This window comes from Gallinula chloropus (assembly GCF_964237585.1).
Source record: "Gallinula chloropus genome assembly, chromosome: 1".
Taxonomy (NCBI): domain Eukaryota; kingdom Metazoa; phylum Chordata; class Aves; order Gruiformes; family Rallidae; genus Gallinula; species Gallinula chloropus.
The window spans coordinates 146,822,426-146,840,397 of NC_140085.1; the positions used below are offsets into that span (position 1 = coordinate 146,822,426).

Consider the following 17,972-nt stretch of genomic DNA (forward strand, 5'->3'; position numbering starts at 1 on the left):
AAACCTGGACACGAAGCCCTGCGGGCTCCAAAGACAATGTTGGCTGGCAGTAGGCTCAGCGATTGAGATTTCTCTGGCTCCAGCCAGCTCCTTGCCTGGACCCTGCCCGTTGTTTCTCAAGGTCAGGCTAAGAGTGGCTTCCTGTTGGATTGCTCCCTAATTGCTGCCTCAAAGCGCAGGCTTGCAAGACCATAGCCCATCCCTATGCTAGGCAAGCAATGAAATGCACCAGCTCCATCCTGCTACCCTGCCGTGGGCATCCCCATGGTCCCTGTTAGGCTGTGGGGCTTGACAGAGTTTTACACGGTGCAAGAGAGGGGCCCCACTCACTGCTCCTCATCCTGCAGCCCTCAGGGGAACAGTCCTGCTGCCGATGACATTAAATATCATTCAACAAAGTTTCGACACCAAGAGTTTACCATTGTCACCAGTGGCAATGAAAGACTCCATGATGTCATTAGGACAGACTTGCTTACCTAGAGCCCTCAGGGATGCTGCATGGATGCTGGCAGAGACCTCTCAGCTCTGGCTTACCAGCAGAGGCAAACCAAGCCCTAAGATCAGCCTTAAACTCCTCCGTGCTGAGGAAAGGGATGTTTTAAAGAAGGTGATGTCACTACTAGGTGCAGAGAACCCAGGAAAACACCACAGCATCAGTTGCACACACAGTGTCTGCGGTGTTTTGGCATGAGAAATAGCTGAAAGAGGTACCACACACATGTCAGTAAGCATGGAAACTCATTAGGAGGTAAACACTTCTAACAATGACACAGTAACTGCAAGCTCAGCAGGAAAAAGTGATGTCTTACTGTCACAACAGGGCAACGCTGCCTTAGTCCTTCAAACAACCTGGAGCAGAAATAAAGATTGCTGCTGCTGGGAAAATACTGGCTGTCTTTCACCACTACCTTTGGAAAGAGGTGCTGTTACGTTTTCACACAACTTTTTAACTTTATGTCAAAACCTTCTGTCCTTTGAACTGAGAAAGTGACCTCTTCTTGGAAGATACTGTGCTCAGTTTAACCCTGAGCATTATATTCTCCTGTCAGTCACTTCTTCCAACACGAGAGCAATGACCTTGCACTTGAGTCGATCCGTTCTCTGGGTTTCACCAGATAGCTTTTTATCTCAGCAGTTCCTTTAGTCATCGTGATATATTCGGCATCCAGAGGAGGTTTTGTGCTTTGTATTCCCTTGGCCTGGGGGCACCAAGAACCTGAAGCTGTGCAGAGCCCCAGCACCCATGCAAAGCTTGCTGCAAACCGTCTAGCTGAACAAAACCCCCTTTGCCATCACCGAAACAGCAGTGGACTGTGAATATTCATGAGTTATTACCCTGTTTTTCTAAATTATCTGCCTCATGGCTGCTTCAGGTAGCCTTACGTACATACTCCTCCCTGCTGTCCCTCTTAGCTGTGTTCTGTGACTAGCTATACAAAAGCCCTGGGTGGTTTCAGTGCAGAAACTGTCAATGTTATGCTCATGAAAGGATTCATTGATTCTGAAGAACGGGCTTTTGCTCCAACACCCGGCATTTAAGGCTGCTGACACTTGAAACATGGAGCAATCAGGGAAAAACACTCAAAAGCCATGACAGAAAGGACAAATTCTGGCTCTTGGTTGTTTGGGAGTTGACTTGGGACACTGGCCTTCTGAGGGACTGTTTCCATCACAGGGGTCTGGAAGATGCTGCTCCCTCCTGCTCTGCCCCCCATCCCAAAGCCATGGGATCTCCAGGGAGCAAGGGCCACTTTGGCTGAAGCAGCAGCATGACTTTCCTGTGCCGCTGCCTCTGCTGCTTCAAATGGGATGAGCAGAGGGGCCTGAGCATTAGCTGGAGGGTACTGAGGGGTGGGGGGAAGGGAGGAAGGCAGAGGAAAGGCTTTGGGGGCAGCTCCAGGTTCTTTTTTCGCAAGGGCAGAGATGAGAGGAGCAGTTGGGGGTGCTACCTGAAGTGACAGCTCAGGCTGGGGAAGCTCTGAGGCACCAGCCCGGGCTGGTGCTGCTCCAGCATTTTATGGCAAGTGGTAAAGCCAGCCAGAGGGGCTTGTCCCACCCCCCCTGATTAGCTGTGCCTGAAATAGCACTGACAGGCTCCACGTCTCATCACATCACTGCACAGCTCCCTTGCCATACACACACGTGTGTGTATATACACACAAGCCTGTTCAATATACATATTTATATACAATTGCAATACATACAGTGTGTGTGTGCGTGTGTCTGTATCTGCATCTGCAACCCATCTGGAATCAGCCCTTGGATCAGGGAGCTGAGGTCCTGGCGCTTGCCAGATTTCTCACAAGCAGGTTACAGAGAGAGCCCGGCTCTCCCCCGCTCACCCTCACCTCCCCCCTAAATCCCTCCCCCGTTCCTCGCTGTTCCCTGGCACAGCTTCAGCGGGAGGCGAGATGCCCCGAACGGTCTCCTGAGTGTCCTGCGTCTCTGCTGCAAGGGGAGAGAGAGAGAGAGGTTTGTGTCCAAGGCTCTCACTGGGATTTCAAGGTGCGTCTGGCATTGCAGCTGGGAGAAGCCGGGTTCACCGAGGGAAGCTGAAATCCGAGTTAGGAAAAGGTCAGGCATCGTTAGAGTTATGATCCTGCTGAGCAGGGACTTCTAGTTTTTGAGTTTGGCTTTCGGTCCTTGAGTCCTTGCTGTGAGCTAAACCTGTCTGTACGCAGCTAAACAGCTCCGAATTCCTTTTCTAAAGCCCATCAGTGGAACTGCGCTGTGGTTCCCTGTGGGCTGGCAGGGTGGAACGGAGGGAAAGCGGGGGAAAACCCTCTGAATTAAGTCACCTTTGGTTGAGTCTCGTTCGTTTTCCTACTGAGACAAGCTCTCAGTTCCCATCTGCTGTTACAGGCAACTGACAGACCGGCCTGATATGTAAAGAAATAATGTTAAACGACCGACATTTTATCGGGTTTTAATTCTCCTGTCGGAGCAGCCTGCAGGACCCGCTGAAAGGACCTCGATCAGTTGCACTGGCTTATGTGCAGCCAAGCAAAATACATAATAAATAAATATTAACCAAAAAGCAACCAAAACCCAGAGTGAAAACCCGCACGCTGCTGAGACCTGTCACCCCCGCCCCGGCGCCTCCCCGCCCCTCCCCGTGGCGTCGGGCCGGACAGGCCGGGGTGCGGCGTGGGGCGGGCGAGAGCTCCCCGTCCCGTCCCTTCCCTTCTCTTCCCTCCCCTTCCCTCCGCTCCAGCTCCGGCTCCATCCTCACCCTCTCCGTCTCCTCCCGCCCAGGTGGGTCGCCTCGCCTCGCCGCCCCCCGCCGCCGCCATGCCGCCGCCGTGTCCCCGCGGGGCCCTGCCCGGGGCCGCCCTCCTCCTCTTCCTCCTCTTCCTCCTCCTCCCGCTGCTCTGCTCGGCCCCCGGTGAGTGAGCGCCCGGGCCGGGGTGCGGGGTGGGAGAAAGACCTCACTCGGGACATCCCGGGGAGAGGGGAAAAGCCTTCCCTCGCGTCCTGCCTGGGGGAGCGCTCTTGGTCGCCCCAGGACTGGTGCAAGCTGAGGAGCATCCTTTGGATCGGAGCTTGTTTTGGGGTGAACACAGCATTCCGGAGCAGCCGGGAGCTCGCAGGTCTCCTGTTGCACTGCCCGGCTGCGGGCTGAAGCCTTGGAGCCCTTCTGGGAAGGGGCTTCAGTGGGGTGATAACTTTGACGTGCTGCCGGGACGAATTTTAAAGGAGCCCAGTTGCCCCTTGCTCAGTGACCAGGGATTTCCAGGGTAATCCAGTATTGGCACCAGCTGCAGTCTTCTGCTGAAAAAACACATCCATTTATTTGACAAGGAAGGGCAGTATCGGGGTTCCCTTGCCAAGAGGAGCTGGGGAGAGGATGCTGGGGTGTCAGAAGCTTCCCTACAGCGTACGTTGCGCTTGAGTATGGAAAGGGGAGCAAAGGGAGGCTCCGGGAGAGTCTTGCCACAGAGTTTTGCCTGGTGGTCTTGGAGCTATGACAAAAATACTTGCGGTATTTTTCAAGATACAATTCTGTTTGTTGTCTTTATGGGTTTTTTTCCCCTTCTCACTAAACAAATATGTTCTATTCGTACTTGTCTAGATGCTTCAAAGGGAAATAAGCTTAAACTGATGCTCCAGAAACGCGAAGGTAAGCAAAGAGAGACCAAAGCGCTTTCCCTCCTTATTTTTCTTTCTGGCTGTTGCCATCAGTCCGAGCTGCCACTGCGCTGTCACTCTGAGCTCCAGCTCAGGGGGAACAGTCAGAGTTGCTGCCTACAAACACCTGGTTCAAAGCTGGGAGCGTGCAGTCGCTCTCACTACATCCCATACCAAAACCTCCTGTGCGCCTGGTGCCAGCCCCACAGAGCCTGTGCCTACCTGTCCGTTTGGGACTCAGCCCTGGCAAGGCCAGGGGCTCTGCTTCTCACAGCCCTCTCCCAAAAGCTGGTGTTCCCAGCCTCAGGCAGTACGCCCAAGTTCTGCTCCACGTGCTGCTTAGCACCTCTGTTTTCCACTGTGCTCATGGCAGACATGGCATTTATCTGGTTTGTTCTGGGAAGTCATGAGCTTTTCCAGGGAATTATAATGCTTGGAAATACAGCTGGCTCAGGTGTAGAGAAGAAAAAGTGCAAAGCGGGCTTGCTCGTGATGCCTTGACTTGTTCCCTTCATCCTTGGCACCCATGCGTGCTTCCTTCTTGGAAGACCACTGTATGGGAGAGATGACAGCCAAGGGCCCCACAGGCAGATCTGCTGATTGAGGATGGGTATGGAGCTGGACAGGGACAAGCAGCCTTGCAGCAGCAGATGGGGGCCAGGACTGAAACACCCTAGAAGTTTTGGGTGCCCCCTCTCAGCCTGCTTGGTGGCTGAAGCAAAAATTTACACCCCGCCCCCCCCCCCCCCCCCAGAGGGGACTCCCCCTTTCTGCCAGCCTGCCTAATTAATTTCCCACTGGGTTTCTCCTGGCATCACCCACCACCACTCATCAGCCCCAAAATGCACATCCCATCCACAGCTGTTTTTCCTTGCACATGGGTCCCCTACCTTACTCTTCTGTGCTGTTTGCATGCAGATGGGAGTGAGCGCTTGCAACAGCCACCCTCCCTGCACACCAACAGCTGTTGGCTTGTGTGTTCAGGACCCCCAGCATGGTCCCTTCCAGACCAGGAAGAACCACAGAGCCTTGAAGTGATGATGGGGGGAATATGTAGTCCCTGATTTCCAGCCCTGCTCCCCTTTTCCAGCTGTGGTCTGAAGTGGGCAGGCTAAGTACGCAGTGTGGGTTCCTTCACTGGCAGTGTCCCTTGCATGAGGCACATTGCCATGACAATGCAGGTATCGGTTTGACCTGAGGAAGCTCCTTCCCACCACAGTCCTTTGCCTTCCCCTACAAGTCAGCCCAGCTCCTTCTTCAATAGTCTTCACATCTCCATCCAACTTCCCCTCCTGCCCCTTGCATCCTCCCCAGAAGCTCATTCACACCTGTTGAAGTCATCACACTGTGTTTCCCCATTCCCATGCATGGCAGGGACCCCCTGCTTTTTGGGGGTACATAAATTCCCCGAGCAGCCACAGCAAACTGCCTGCCCCTTGGCATGCCCACACATCCACATCCCACACCATGCTGCAGAAGTCTGGTGGGCTTTTATTTTCAGGCACACAGGGCATTTGGTAGCATTTAAAAGCTACGCTCTTACACAACAGACTCAAAACCCCTATGCGTGTGCTTTTTCAGCTTGGGTTTATTTAAATTCCTTGACTAGTTTATGGCTTCGAGCTCGGAACAGTTTTTACCGGAGCCAAGAGAAATCCCATTGCATCCGTGCTGCCTGGGCTTATTGCTGCCACTGCTGCGGCATGCGCTGCGCTGCCGAGCACAAAGGTGATGCCAGGATGCAAGAAGCATTTTCTTCCCAGCTGCCAGCTGTGTGCTTCAAGCTGACTAAAACTTTCCTGGCACATCCTTTACTTTTTTTTTGGGGGGGGATGTGTGTCCGGGGGGGTGTTGGGGAATTAATTTCAGCTGTGAAGCCTGAGGTGTCAGTGAAAGAAACGTCGGCCAAGGAGTTCCTAAGCAGCCTGAGACGCCAGAGGCGGCAGCTGTGGGACCGGAGCCAGCCTGACGTCCAGCAGTGGTACCAGCAGTTCCTGTACCTGGGATTCGATGAGGCGGTGAGTCGGTAGGGATTCCAAGCGAGCGGCTGTGAGCGTGGATGTATGGTTGTGAGGGCACCCAGGGGGAGTGGCCGCCCTCTTCTTGTCCACAGGCACTGTGATTTCCTTTTTGCTGAGGGCACAAATAGCACACATGCACTGGAGATTCCCACACTACTGCCTTAATGGAGAAAGAGGATGTTAAAAATCCCCTGTGGAGGCCTCGCCCGCCACTGAACTTAACAAACTGCAACCAAAGTCTGCTTTGAGGAACGGGTGGCCAGGCCCTAAGTAACCCATCGTGTTTCAGGAAATTAATTTGCCAGCCTCAACCTAATCAATTTGCTTTGTAATGTGCCGAGAAATCCACACTGAGCCGGCCACGATCAGCATTCCCCAGTGGGGAGCTGCACTTGGCGTCACGTACAGCTGTGCTATGGGCAGCTCCTGCCCATCGCGACCAGTGGCAGCTCTGCCTCCACACCGAGTGTGAAAGGAAAACCATTTGATAGCCTCCCTCCCTTGAAACCAGGAGGATTTTAATTTATTTATTCATTTTAAACACAGTTAACTTGTAAAAACACCAGAGTGGAATCGAGAGTTCCCAGCTCTGCTAAATAGATGCTGAAAACAGGGGGGAAAAAACCCCGTACATCTATTTTCAGTCCCACACGTAGAACGATTTACTAAGAGGTAAAAGTAGTTACAGATGCTGAATTCCTGGCGCCTGTCAGCTGCGTGAATATGTTTAATGAGACTGCGCTGGCACGGGCGAGCCGGAGTACAGTTTGGACCTTCATGCTACTGGGATTGCTCAGCAGAGATGAATGCACTCATTTTCAAAGCTGGAACAATTAGAAAAATAATCCTTTGCTTGGAGAGAAATAATGAAGGAGACGTGATGGGGTTTTTTTTTGTGTGTCCTCCTGGAAATTATGCAGATAAATGCGGCTTTTTAGCAGCATGGCTGTATCCCCCTCCCCCAAAAGGCATAGGAACAGTAGGGAAAGTGCTTTTATGCATCAGAAACCAAAGGTGAAGGCAACTATGAAGAAGTAAGGAATAAGTCCAAGCCATGCAGATAAGATGAATTCCCCACTGAGTTCCTGTGCCTGTTTGGAAAACCGAAATGAGGCCTGTTGTGGGATACAATGAATCCACTTAGTAGGTTTTCCTTGAGTATTAAGACACAATTTAACAATGAAATAACTGTTTGTTCCAGAAGAAGACTTGGGCCAGACTTACCCATTGTGTATTTTGCAAAACTTTTCTTTTTTCTTCTTTTCCACCACCACCCCCACACCCCCTCCCCGCCCCCAAATCTCAGCCAAAAATATTTCCAAAGATCCATTCAGATGGAAAGGCCTTGGCTTGGCACGTGTTCGATGTCCTTGCACACGGTTTTCCCTTTGCTGCTGTGGGCAGAGCTGAACTGCTTACTGCCTCTCCGTAGCTGCAGGGCTGCACCGCACGGTTCAGTCCTACCCATGCAGGTCACAGCTACCAGGAAAGGGCCTGTTGCACCCACTGCGCCCTCAGGGGTGCAGTGACTAACAGCACGGGGCAGCGGGGAGCCAAACCTTGAGGTTTTGAAGTATGAAGCTTTCTACTGTTTTTACAGTCCCCCACTGAGAAGGAAACATAAACCTGGGGGTGCCCTGTGCGCGCTTCAGCCGAGAGCGCTCTCCGGTGTAGCGCTTCAGAGCTGTGGGCAGATCAACAACCGCACACAGGGCCTGGAGAGCCCCCTGGAAAAGGTGGGCACCAGTCACAAAAGGGCCCGAATTTCTGCAGGAGACGGGGAGAACCTCTCCTGCCGCTCCTGTTCCACTCCCTTTGCTCTAGTTGCAGGCTTGGAAAGCGTGTGTTTTCTTCTCTTGGCAGAAATTTGAAGACGACATGTCCTACTGGACAAGCCTCGGGCGTGCCCGTAACGAGTACTATGGCGGCTACTACCAGCACCACTACGACGAAGACGCACCCATCGGGCCGCGAAATCCACACTCCTTCCGGCACGGAGCGGGTGTCAACTACGACGACTACTAACGCCATCTACCCGACTCCAGCTGGTGCCAACGGGGCTGCTCTGTGCCAAGGACCAGCCCTTCTCCTTGGGAATGGCCACGCTTCCCTCCTGCTCATGTAGAACAGCAGGAGTAAAGGAGCTCCCGGGCTTCAAAAGAAAGCGACGTGATTATTTTGTTTTTTAATTATCCTTACTTAGTAGTGCTACAAAGTGTGATAGAAATAAAGCTTTTTTGATAAAATGAAAAGGTTGCTGTGATTTAGCAGAGTTCGTGACAGCAAGTTTCATTCCAGTGGCATTACCGCAGATGCCTTTTCAAAGGGCTTTTTCCACTTGCTGTCCTACAGTCAGCTGCAGAATTCCATTATACTGCCTAGCATGGTGTACAGGATCCCAAGCATAAGCCAATACATTTCAGACCCACCTGCTCATTCATGTTTGTGTCAACAAATAAAACAGATTTTTGGGGGGCAGAAGGAGGAGTAGTGTCCTGGTTTCAGCTAGAATAGAGTTAATGTCTTTTCTAGCAGTGGATGGGAATGTTTGGGAGTTAGGATGGGAGCTGTGCTGATAACACATGGATGTTTTAGTTGTTGCTGAGCAATCAAGGACTTTTTGGTTGGTTGTATTTCCCCACTAATGAGAAGGGAGGGGACACAGCCGGGACAGGTGACCTGAACTGGCCAAAGTGGGTATTCCATGCCAATTACGTCATGCTCAGCATAAAGAGCAGCTGGTAGGGGGTGGATGTGCAGGCAGCTCCAGGATACGCGTTTGGGGACAGGCTGTTTTGGGGATGACTCTGAGCTGTACGGTCTGAGCTGTGTGGTTTGGTGAGAAGCTGCATCATGTGTCATCAGTATCATATATTTTGCTATAAAGTCCTGTTGTTATAATCCAGTAAACTATCCTTATCCCAGCCCATGAAGTTTTGGTTCCTTGGGTTTTCTTCTCCTTGCCTTTCCCTCTCCCGTCAACTCCAGCCCCCACCTCCTGCCCCCACTTAAAGAACAAGCAGCTGCATGGTGCTCAGCTCTCAGCTGGGGCAAAACCATGACAAGTAGAAAAAACCTCGTTCTGAATCGCTGCCTTGTTGCCTCCTCTGCAGCGTCTGTACCTACCGCCCACAGTTCCTGTTGGGACACAGATGTCAGCAAAAGCTGAATTCAGAGCAGAGAAGCTCACCTGCCACCACAGCCTGTGAAAGGAAAGGGTTCTCCAGGGCAAGGGCTCAGTGCAGAAACCTCACTTGAGGTAACCACTGAGATGCAGAGCATCTAACCTGAGCAGCTCCTATCTCCTTCCAGGGACGATAATCCACTCAGCTGCAAGCTTTCACTCCAGCTCAAAACAGGAACTCAAACAAAGAAACTTAAAATGAAGTTAGTGTCAGATAGCATCCAACAGAGTCCCCAGACATCATTTCCTCCCATGACATTCCCTCTGTCCCCAATCCAAACTGGACTCTATAGATGTCAGGTGGAGCATCAGAATATAGCAGAGATCGGGCATCTATTAATGAGGTACAGTGGATTAAAGAGGGATGGGGGGGTGGTCGATGGGGTTGTGTGTCTTAAGAACCTCAAAATACAACAACTGTTTCTACCACAGCAATATCAGCCACCTTGCTGCTTCTCTGTCATCACTGTAGAGAAAGTCCTCACGCAGACCTAAGCCCCAAGAGGGAAGCTGTCATGGGCTTCAAGAGGAGCTTGGTGGCAGAAAGCACTTCTGAGGCTTGACAAGCACAGAGGGTGGGGAAGAGGCAGGTGAGGAAGGCTGGTTGGCTCCACGACTTCTGGAGCTGCAGAATAAAGATAAAAAGAGATAAAAAGATACAAAACATCTACTGCAAACCACAGCAGGGTCAGAGAAGAACCGCAGCATGGATGTTTTAGCTCTCCAGCACCAAAAGCTTACAAGAGGTTTCCAGAGCATGGATTGTTCTTTTACCTGACACTTTTTCTTAATTCTGGGTGCATTTCCTCATCTCTCACTCAAAGTCCCCGTTGGGTGAGGGAGGGGTGTCCAGGGGGTGTCGTAGTTTTGAGTAGCTGGGTGCTGAGAGAGAGACTGGGGGCTGCAGAAAATGGCTGCTGGAATGTTCTGCCAGCCCCCAAAACCGTAAACATCAGGAAATTCAAGGCCAAAGTTGCAGCTAGAGATAATCATAGTGCCTCTGAGAATCACATATAGGAGAAAACAACCCGGAAGCAGCTGCATTTTGCCACTGGAGAAGGGAGCAAGAAGATGTAACGAGCTGTGCAGACACCAAGGGCGGGAAAGGGCGGGGGAGGAGGTGCCCCAGGTGCCAGAGAGAAAGATGCCCCTGCAGCCTGTGCAGAAACCCATGGGAAAGTCCAAGACCCCACCTGCAGCCTGTGGAGGGGCTCCACGGTGGATGGAGCAGGTGGGGACATAGAGAAGATGCGGTGACCCTACGTTGGAACAAGCCCCTGCCAGCACTTGCAGCCATGAGGAGAATCAAAGACACAGAGATGAGAGAGAAATTGGAACAGGTTTGCAGGGGGGAGGCTTGGAACCCCGTGGAGGACAGGGACTGAGAGACACTGTGATGAAGAGATAAAGCCCTGTGGGAAAGGATTCACATTGGACAAGTTCATGGAGGACTATCTCCTGTGGGTGAGACCCCACAGTGCAGCAGGGGGAGGGTGTGGAATGAATGCCTTCCCCCCCACCCAGGCCGAGAAGGAAACCAACTCAAAGGGACTGACTGAAGCCCCCATCTCCCAGTCCCTGCCCCCCTGTACTGCGAGCAGGAGGAAGAAGGGAGCAAAATTCTGACTAAAGTCTGCTAAGAAGGGAGTGGTGGGGGAAAAGTGTTTTAAGATCTGGTCATGCTCCTGACTCGGGTTTTACTGTTCTTTGTAGTGTAGTGTAATAAATTAGGTAGTTTCTCTCTTCACTTTGTGTTGAGTCTGTTTTGCCCACGTTGTTGCTGACAGAAAGCTCTCCCTGTCCTTATTTTGACTCCTGAGCCTCTTAATATGTATTTTCTTCCCTGTCCAACTAAGAAGGGGAGTAATAGACTGACTTTGGTGGGCGTCTGGCCTCCAGCCAGGGCTAAACCACCACAGGGGGCAGCTGAGTACTCTCCTGCTCCCTGCAGGAATGCTTCCAGGCAAGACGGCTCTTTGCCAAGGGAGACAAACTGAAGGAACACACGAGTCACTTCTCCACGCGCAGAGACAGGCAATAGCCTCACCAGCTCCAAAAACCCAGCTTCCCCTTAGGCTTTGGAGCACTTGCTCTCAGCAGTATCCTTGCTAGTTTAATGGGTTTAAACTGGTGTGTTTCCTTAGCAGAGGACCCTTTGTTCCAAAAGGGGAATAATCATATTCTGAGTCAAGCACACGCTTTTGCACAGTTGGAAAACACCTATTTCTAGAAGAATACTTCCATTTTGTGTCCTACCAAAAAAGCGTGCTGAATTTGGCAATGTTTGAACCATGCTGATAGTTTCCATCATTTCCCAGAAGTAACAAGAACTGGGAATTAAGACCTGCTGAATAAGGAAGCACAGGAGAGTGCTGTAAATAAATACCATCCCTCCCTAGGCCTCTGTAAGCTGTGTCCATTCCTTGCAGGCTGACTCAAGGCCAGCAGCGTTCTGTGTACTTCCCGTGCTGAAAACAAAGGCTGCAATCTCTCTTTCCTGGATTCTCTAGATGGAAAAAAACCAACCCAACAAATCTTTTCTGTTAGGTTGCATTGCATGCTGAAGTTTCCTATGACATACTGGGGTCTGTCTGGAATGGAGCTAACTTTCTTCATCGCAGCGTACAGGGTGCCATGTTTTAGAGTTATGACTAAACCAGTGTTGGTAACACACCAAATGAAGAACTCTTGCACAGCATGAAGACCCTTTAAACTGCAGGGCAGGTTTAGATTAGATACAAGGAAGAGATTCTTCCCTGTGAGGGCAGTGAGGCCCTGGCACAGGCTGCCCAGAGAAGCTGTGGCTGCCCCCTCCCTGGCAGTGTTCAAGGCCTAGTTGGATGGGGCCTTGAGAAGCCTGGCCTTGTGAGAGGTGTCCCTGCCCATGTGACACCTCTAAGGAGAGTTGGAACTTGATGATCTTTAAGGTCCCTTCCAGCCCTGACCATTCCATGATTCTATGAGGGTTTCTTTGCTCAAAATAGCTCTGCAGTGGTGTGGATAGAGCCCAGATTGTGGCACTTGAGGCTACCATAAAGATCCCTGTGGCTTCATGATTTGGACCTTCCAGCTGCTTTAGCCATAGCATAAACCAAAGCATGCAGAACACCCCGACCTTGCATAAGGGCAAGGAAAATAGGGAAACCAGCAAGAATGAGCCAGCTGATGCTTCTTGGCCATAAATGACAATAAAACAAGATGGATGAAATGTTCCTGCTGCATTTGCTGTTATGAAATAGGCAAGTGAGAGAAGGGACTAAGGAAAGAAATAGAGAACCAGAGACTGGTTGTTGGTTTTTTTTCTCCCAACAAATACAAATTTTATTCCAGATAAACTTCCCTGTTGGTATGGAATTGCATTCAGGAACCTCCTACCATATAAAAGTTGCCCTGTTTTTCTCCACAGCTATTGCTGTTGTTCCTGGTGCTCTAGGAAGTCAGAGCCACAAACAAGACACTCCCTTCTCCTGACAGCTGAGACCCAAGTGCAGGGAAATGTTCACAAGAGAGCAACTATGGATTTGTGGTGGTTAATCCCCCTGATTTCAGGGGGTAGTGTGTGTTTGTGTAGAGGTGTTAGGGCTAGCAATGCTGAGAACACGCTTCCCTGGCTATTAACAAAGCATTTTCTTCCTGTGGGCAGGTCATCTCTGATCAGGCTCTAACAACCTTCAAGGACTTCTTGGCCTCAAGTAGCATTAAACTCAATACTAGTGAGACTGGGGACAAGCTCAATCCATCACGCTAATCCAAGCCCTGTTTTGCCCTCTGTATCCTGCTCCCTAAGGCTAACTAATTTATTAAATTCTCCTCCTCCTCCCTTGCCTTTCTATCAACTTTGAAACTCAATTCCAACCCTACCTGACACAAAACCAAACTTTTTTTCAGCTAAATTACATTTCTAAAAATGTATTGAAAAAACTGATGACGCAGAGACATTCGTAAATGCCCAGAGGGCGGTGAGCTCACTGGCTGCTAAACCCACCAGACTCTTGAACTCTATCGTTCAAGAGAAGCCTCTAGCACTTCAGACATATGAAGACTCTCAGATTGTGATTTCCCCACTTAGCAAAAAAATCAAACCTGAAGATAGACATGAGGTTTCTCTAACCTATACATTCATGGAGCTACTTACACTAAATTAGATCTGCAAGCCTCACTGAAGATTACCCACAGATCAGTGATGTGGTTTAGCAAGCCTCCGAGCAGCCTACATGGAGAAATAAAGCAAAAATACATCACGTTTAAAAACACAGACCTCACACTGTGGTAACTTACAGCAGCAAGAGTGGTCCTCCTTCAGAGGTTCAAGGACAACCAGGCTGGTGAAGGGGCTGGAGGGCAAATCATAAGAGGAATGGCTGAGGGAGCTGGGGATGTTTAGCCTGGAGGAGGCTGAGGGGAGACCTTATTTATCGCTACCTACAACTACCTGAAGGGAGGTTGTAGAGAGGTGGGCGATGGTCTCTTCAGCCAGGTGACAGAAGATAGAACAAGGGGAAATGGCATGAAGCTGTGCAAGGGCAGGTTTAGATTAGATATTAGAAAAAAAAAAAATTTACTGAGTTGTCAGGGCCTGGAACAGGCTTCTCAGGGAGGTGGTTGAGTCACCATTGCTGGATGTGTTCAAAAAACGGGTAGATGAGGTACTTAGGGATATGGTTTAGCATAGGATGGGAATGGTTGGACTCTATGATCTTCAAAGGTCTCTTCCAACCTTGTGATTCTGTGACTCCCCAGCAGTGGGTGCCTGGCACTCCTCTCCTAGAAGGATGAGCTCACTCAGCAGCTCCAAGCTGGCCAGCTCACCACGGACCTCTGCTACACTGTATATTCCCTACTGAAAGTGGAGGGTTTGCACCTAAGGGTGGCTCAGCTGCTTGTTTGTGCACATCACTGACAAAATGGGTACCTCAAGCCCGGTTGTGTCAGTTTTACCTTACTTGTCTGACCAGGTGACAGCAGAAAAATCCCAGTTCTCAAATTTCCTGGGGGTGGGGGAAGTACACTGGGTTTGGGCATGGAAATAAGATGGCTTGATTTGATTAATTCCTGAGTCCTGTGTTTCCAAGCTTTCAGTGCTGTATTCCATCACAATCCATTAGAAGTGGCTCTTCTGGAGAGGCAGCAGCTGGTTCTCACCTGCAGCTCCCTGCAAACTTGATGCCACCTTCCTCCTACTGAGACACATGACCCCCAGATGGAAGCAGAGAGCAGCAGGATGCAAACCATAATCGGTCTGCTCGAAAACAGTCCAGGCCAAACTTGAAATTACACCAGACTTTGAGTTTTAAGCACCAGCAAGCTAACAGCCATGATTCACGCCCTTCGGATCAACTGGAAGACCAGTCACCAGCTTCAAACACAAAGGGCAACCAGCTGCCCTGGCTGCTGTTTCTGGAAGATGCTATTTAGAAATAACAAGGGGACTGAACCACCAACCTTTGAAACAAAAGCTAGAAACAGCGCAAGGAAAATAGCAAATCAATACAGTTTGTCACTGGGGCCCAGTGGGAGGCTGCCACATGCTCACAGATGGGTTGTATCGGTACCAGCCATTTGTCCTCCCTCCGATTCCCTCCTTTTCTCAAGGTCAGGCTGTGAAGTAACCTAAAATTCTTTTAAATTCCTATCTGTAGCATCCAAACGTTCAGACTTCCTGAGGGATTTTAATTTTTTTTTCTTTTGAAATGCACATTTTGCCTTCAGAAGCATGCTTCTTCCAGTAGTTTATGTATTTTGCACTGAAGTTATTGGATTAAATGAAAAACAGTCCTGGAAGTAGCAGCTGGTGCCCACAGCTCCCATTTATTCTCAATGGCTGCCCTAAATTGGGGACTAGCGTTGTACCCTCGTGCACCACCTCTCCACAGATGTTCTGGCATCCAATGGTACAATTTGCATGAGGAGTAAATTACAAGAAGAAAGAGCGCCTTCCCCCACATATAATCCAGAGCTTCAGGGTTAAATCCACCATGCAGGAGCTGATTAACAGGTCTCAACACCGATCTATGAAAGAAGTGGGCACGACTTTCCATACATCCCGCTGCGGGTGTGAGTGCAAGGAACGGCTGTGCTTTGTGAGCCCATGGGTAATGACGGGTTACAGGCACGTCTGGAGCACGCACACTACTGTGTGCTTTTCAGGCAATTTAATACCTGATAAACAACCAGATCAAGTACCTAGAAAAGGGCTTCAAACAAAAAAGCAGACCTCAAGCTGCTCAGCTGTGAAAAGATGGAGGCAATGTGCAATACCCAAATTCTACTTCTGAGTCCAGACAGGAAAACACTCCCTGGGTCCCTCATCTTTGCTGCATGGCAGATTTCCACTAGAAGAAAACCTGCATACACTAGCTGGGAAGAAATCTAAAGGGATCACTGGAGCCCTGGGTCCAGGCAGGGCACTGAGAAGAACACAGCAGCCCCATCACTGCTGGAGTCCTTAGGAATTTTACCAGGGAAAGAGAGGCCCCAAGCCTGGGGAGCACCAGGAGGCTCTGCAGGGTGGTACACTTGGACAAGGGGGCCTGAATGCTCCCAGCGTCCTCCCTGTGTCCAGGCACCAAGTCATCGCTATGAGTAACTCCCACTTTGACTGCCAACCTACAGTTACTCAAAATCTAACAAAACATCAAGGTTTAATGAGATAAAGTCCAGGGGAGTTCGCAAAAATAAGGGGAATTGGATTTTTTTGCTTGTTTGATAATTTTTTTTGGTTAATATGACAGGCACAGTTACCAAAATTGAAAGCATTTACTGGCAATTCGTTAAGTTCTTAAGACAGAAACATTTCCTCCCATCGGGAGGCTGAAGTTTGTCTCTGTGGCTTAAATAAAATCTTACACTCCTGCATCACTATCAGCTACCTGAACTGGCATAAATCCCGGTGTTTTTGTCCGATCTATTCCAGCAGACACCCTGCAGCCACACCTACATACCCGTTCAGAGGCAAGCAATGGATTTAACCTCGAGGCAGTTCTTTACAGACTGTTACTACCCTATTAATATGCAGCAAATGCACAGATGCATCGTGCCAGAGAAGCATCCGCAGAGAAACCCCCAAACCAGTAAATAGAAGTTTCAGTATTTTATTAAAATAGCATATTCAACCACTGTAACCAATAATACATTAACTTTATTCCCAGAGTACGCACAACACAGTAGTGATTCAAAATATCCTTATCCATGGTAATCAATGAAAATATCTCAAATTCAAGTGTACAACTAAAACTAAACCTTTGAAAAAATCTCTCCTTTAAAGAATACATAAAGCTCTCATACAGAATTCTTTTAAACTCCTTTATACTTAGATGTCAGTCTCTCTCACCTGACAATACCACTAGCTTTTTTTCTTATGCATAGTAGAACATCTCATATTTTATAGTATCCATTTTATAAATAAATTGGCATTTCCCATCACGTTTGTGTTTATCTTCAGCTTCACAAAGAAACCAGTAAATAAAACTGTCAGGGACAGTCACAACAAAATGATCTCACAGCAAGATATAAAACTTGAAGATACTAAAAGATGCTTCTACTCCATTTTACATAAAAAGACAGATTTAAAAAGTGCAAGGCAAGATTTGCAGGGGACGGGGAATATCTGTTATTTTTAGGCACATCCACTTCTTTAAAGCAAGCTTCAGAATGAAATTCCAGTTTGTTCTTCATGATACCTGTTTCAAAGTCTCTCTCTCTGAAAATAAAAAAAAAACCAAACCAAAAACCAAACAACCCCCGAGAAAAAAAAAATTACATCCATCAAATGTCAAGCAGGGAATTTCCTGCCCAACTAACAGTCTTCAGTTATGTCTTGTTCTTCCTTTTTTCATCCTTGCGGGTTTTGGTTTGGGAATATACTGATTGTTCGCCTGATACTCAAGTTCTTTACGGAAGTAATGAATTGCTTTATTCAAACCTTCTTCCAGTGGGACCTGTTCCCAAAAATGAGGAGAGAATCATATCAGTCTAAGTCCACATCACACTCTGTTCATAATGCTATCCTTTTTTAATACAGCTATCAAAAGACTGCTAGGAAGTCTCATTCTTGGCCGATGGAAGTATTAACAGCACCACGTACTGGTTAGATCCCTGCACTGCTGTTTGCTTTTAAACAGCAGACATATTTTCTGATGCAGTAAGTAAAAACCCAACAAACTGAAATAGTGTCAGATGGTTATGGTTGGCCTGTTTACTGTCAAAACAGACTTACATAATTCTACTTTCAAGTCATAATACATTGGAAGAGATAAGCAGAGAGGAAACATAAGCCCCTTCTGTTTTTAATGATTACAAATCCTCTTTCACAGAATGTTAAATACCACAGAGAGGTACAAAGGTGGTGGTGGGTTTTGTTGGGTTTTTCTAGGTTTTATTTATTCAGTGCTTACTTGATATACAGGGACAATAGGATAGGAAGTAATATTCAGTATCTCATTTGATATTCTTAAATCCCATATAAATAATTGTAATTCTTCATACTCTATGACTGTATTTAAATACTAATTTGTAGACAGGAACAACAGAAATACTACCCACTTTTCTCAGGAGCCATATGCTCTGACATGCTTGCTGATATGGTCACTGGTACAGTAGCCAGACACAGAAGGTCAGAAGGTAAGAGAGTTAACTGTTTT

The 17,972-nt window shown here is 48.8% G+C and overlaps 2 protein-coding genes across 3 annotated transcripts in view; one reads left to right on the forward strand and one right to left on the reverse strand.

The window, feature by feature from the left end:
- Positions 1-3,291: 3,291 nt before the first annotated feature.
- Positions 3,292-8,352, forward strand: ECRG4 (ECRG4 augurin precursor; the record flags this gene model as incomplete). Its single annotated transcript, XM_084274237.1, has 4 exons — positions 3,292-3,385; positions 4,073-4,120; positions 5,998-6,146; positions 8,013-8,352. 4 exons carry the CDS (start codon positions 3,292-3,294, stop codon positions 8,172-8,174), a joined length of 453 nt encoding a protein of 150 aa, XP_084130363.1. The 3' UTR covers positions 8,175-8,352.
- An 8,056-nt stretch (positions 8,353-16,408) lies between these two features.
- Positions 16,409-17,972, reverse strand: part of UXS1 (UDP-glucuronate decarboxylase 1) — a gene marked incomplete at its 5' end in the record, with an annotated part of 60,073 nt that continues 58,509 nt past the window's right edge. For both annotated transcript variants that reach the window (XM_084262456.1, XM_084262455.1), the window contains one exon: positions 16,409-17,270. In XM_084262456.1, the coding sequence (XP_084118582.1) occupies positions 17,139-17,270 (132 nt within the window). In that variant the 3' untranslated portion in view covers positions 16,409-17,138. The remainder of the gene's footprint in view (positions 17,271-17,972) is intronic.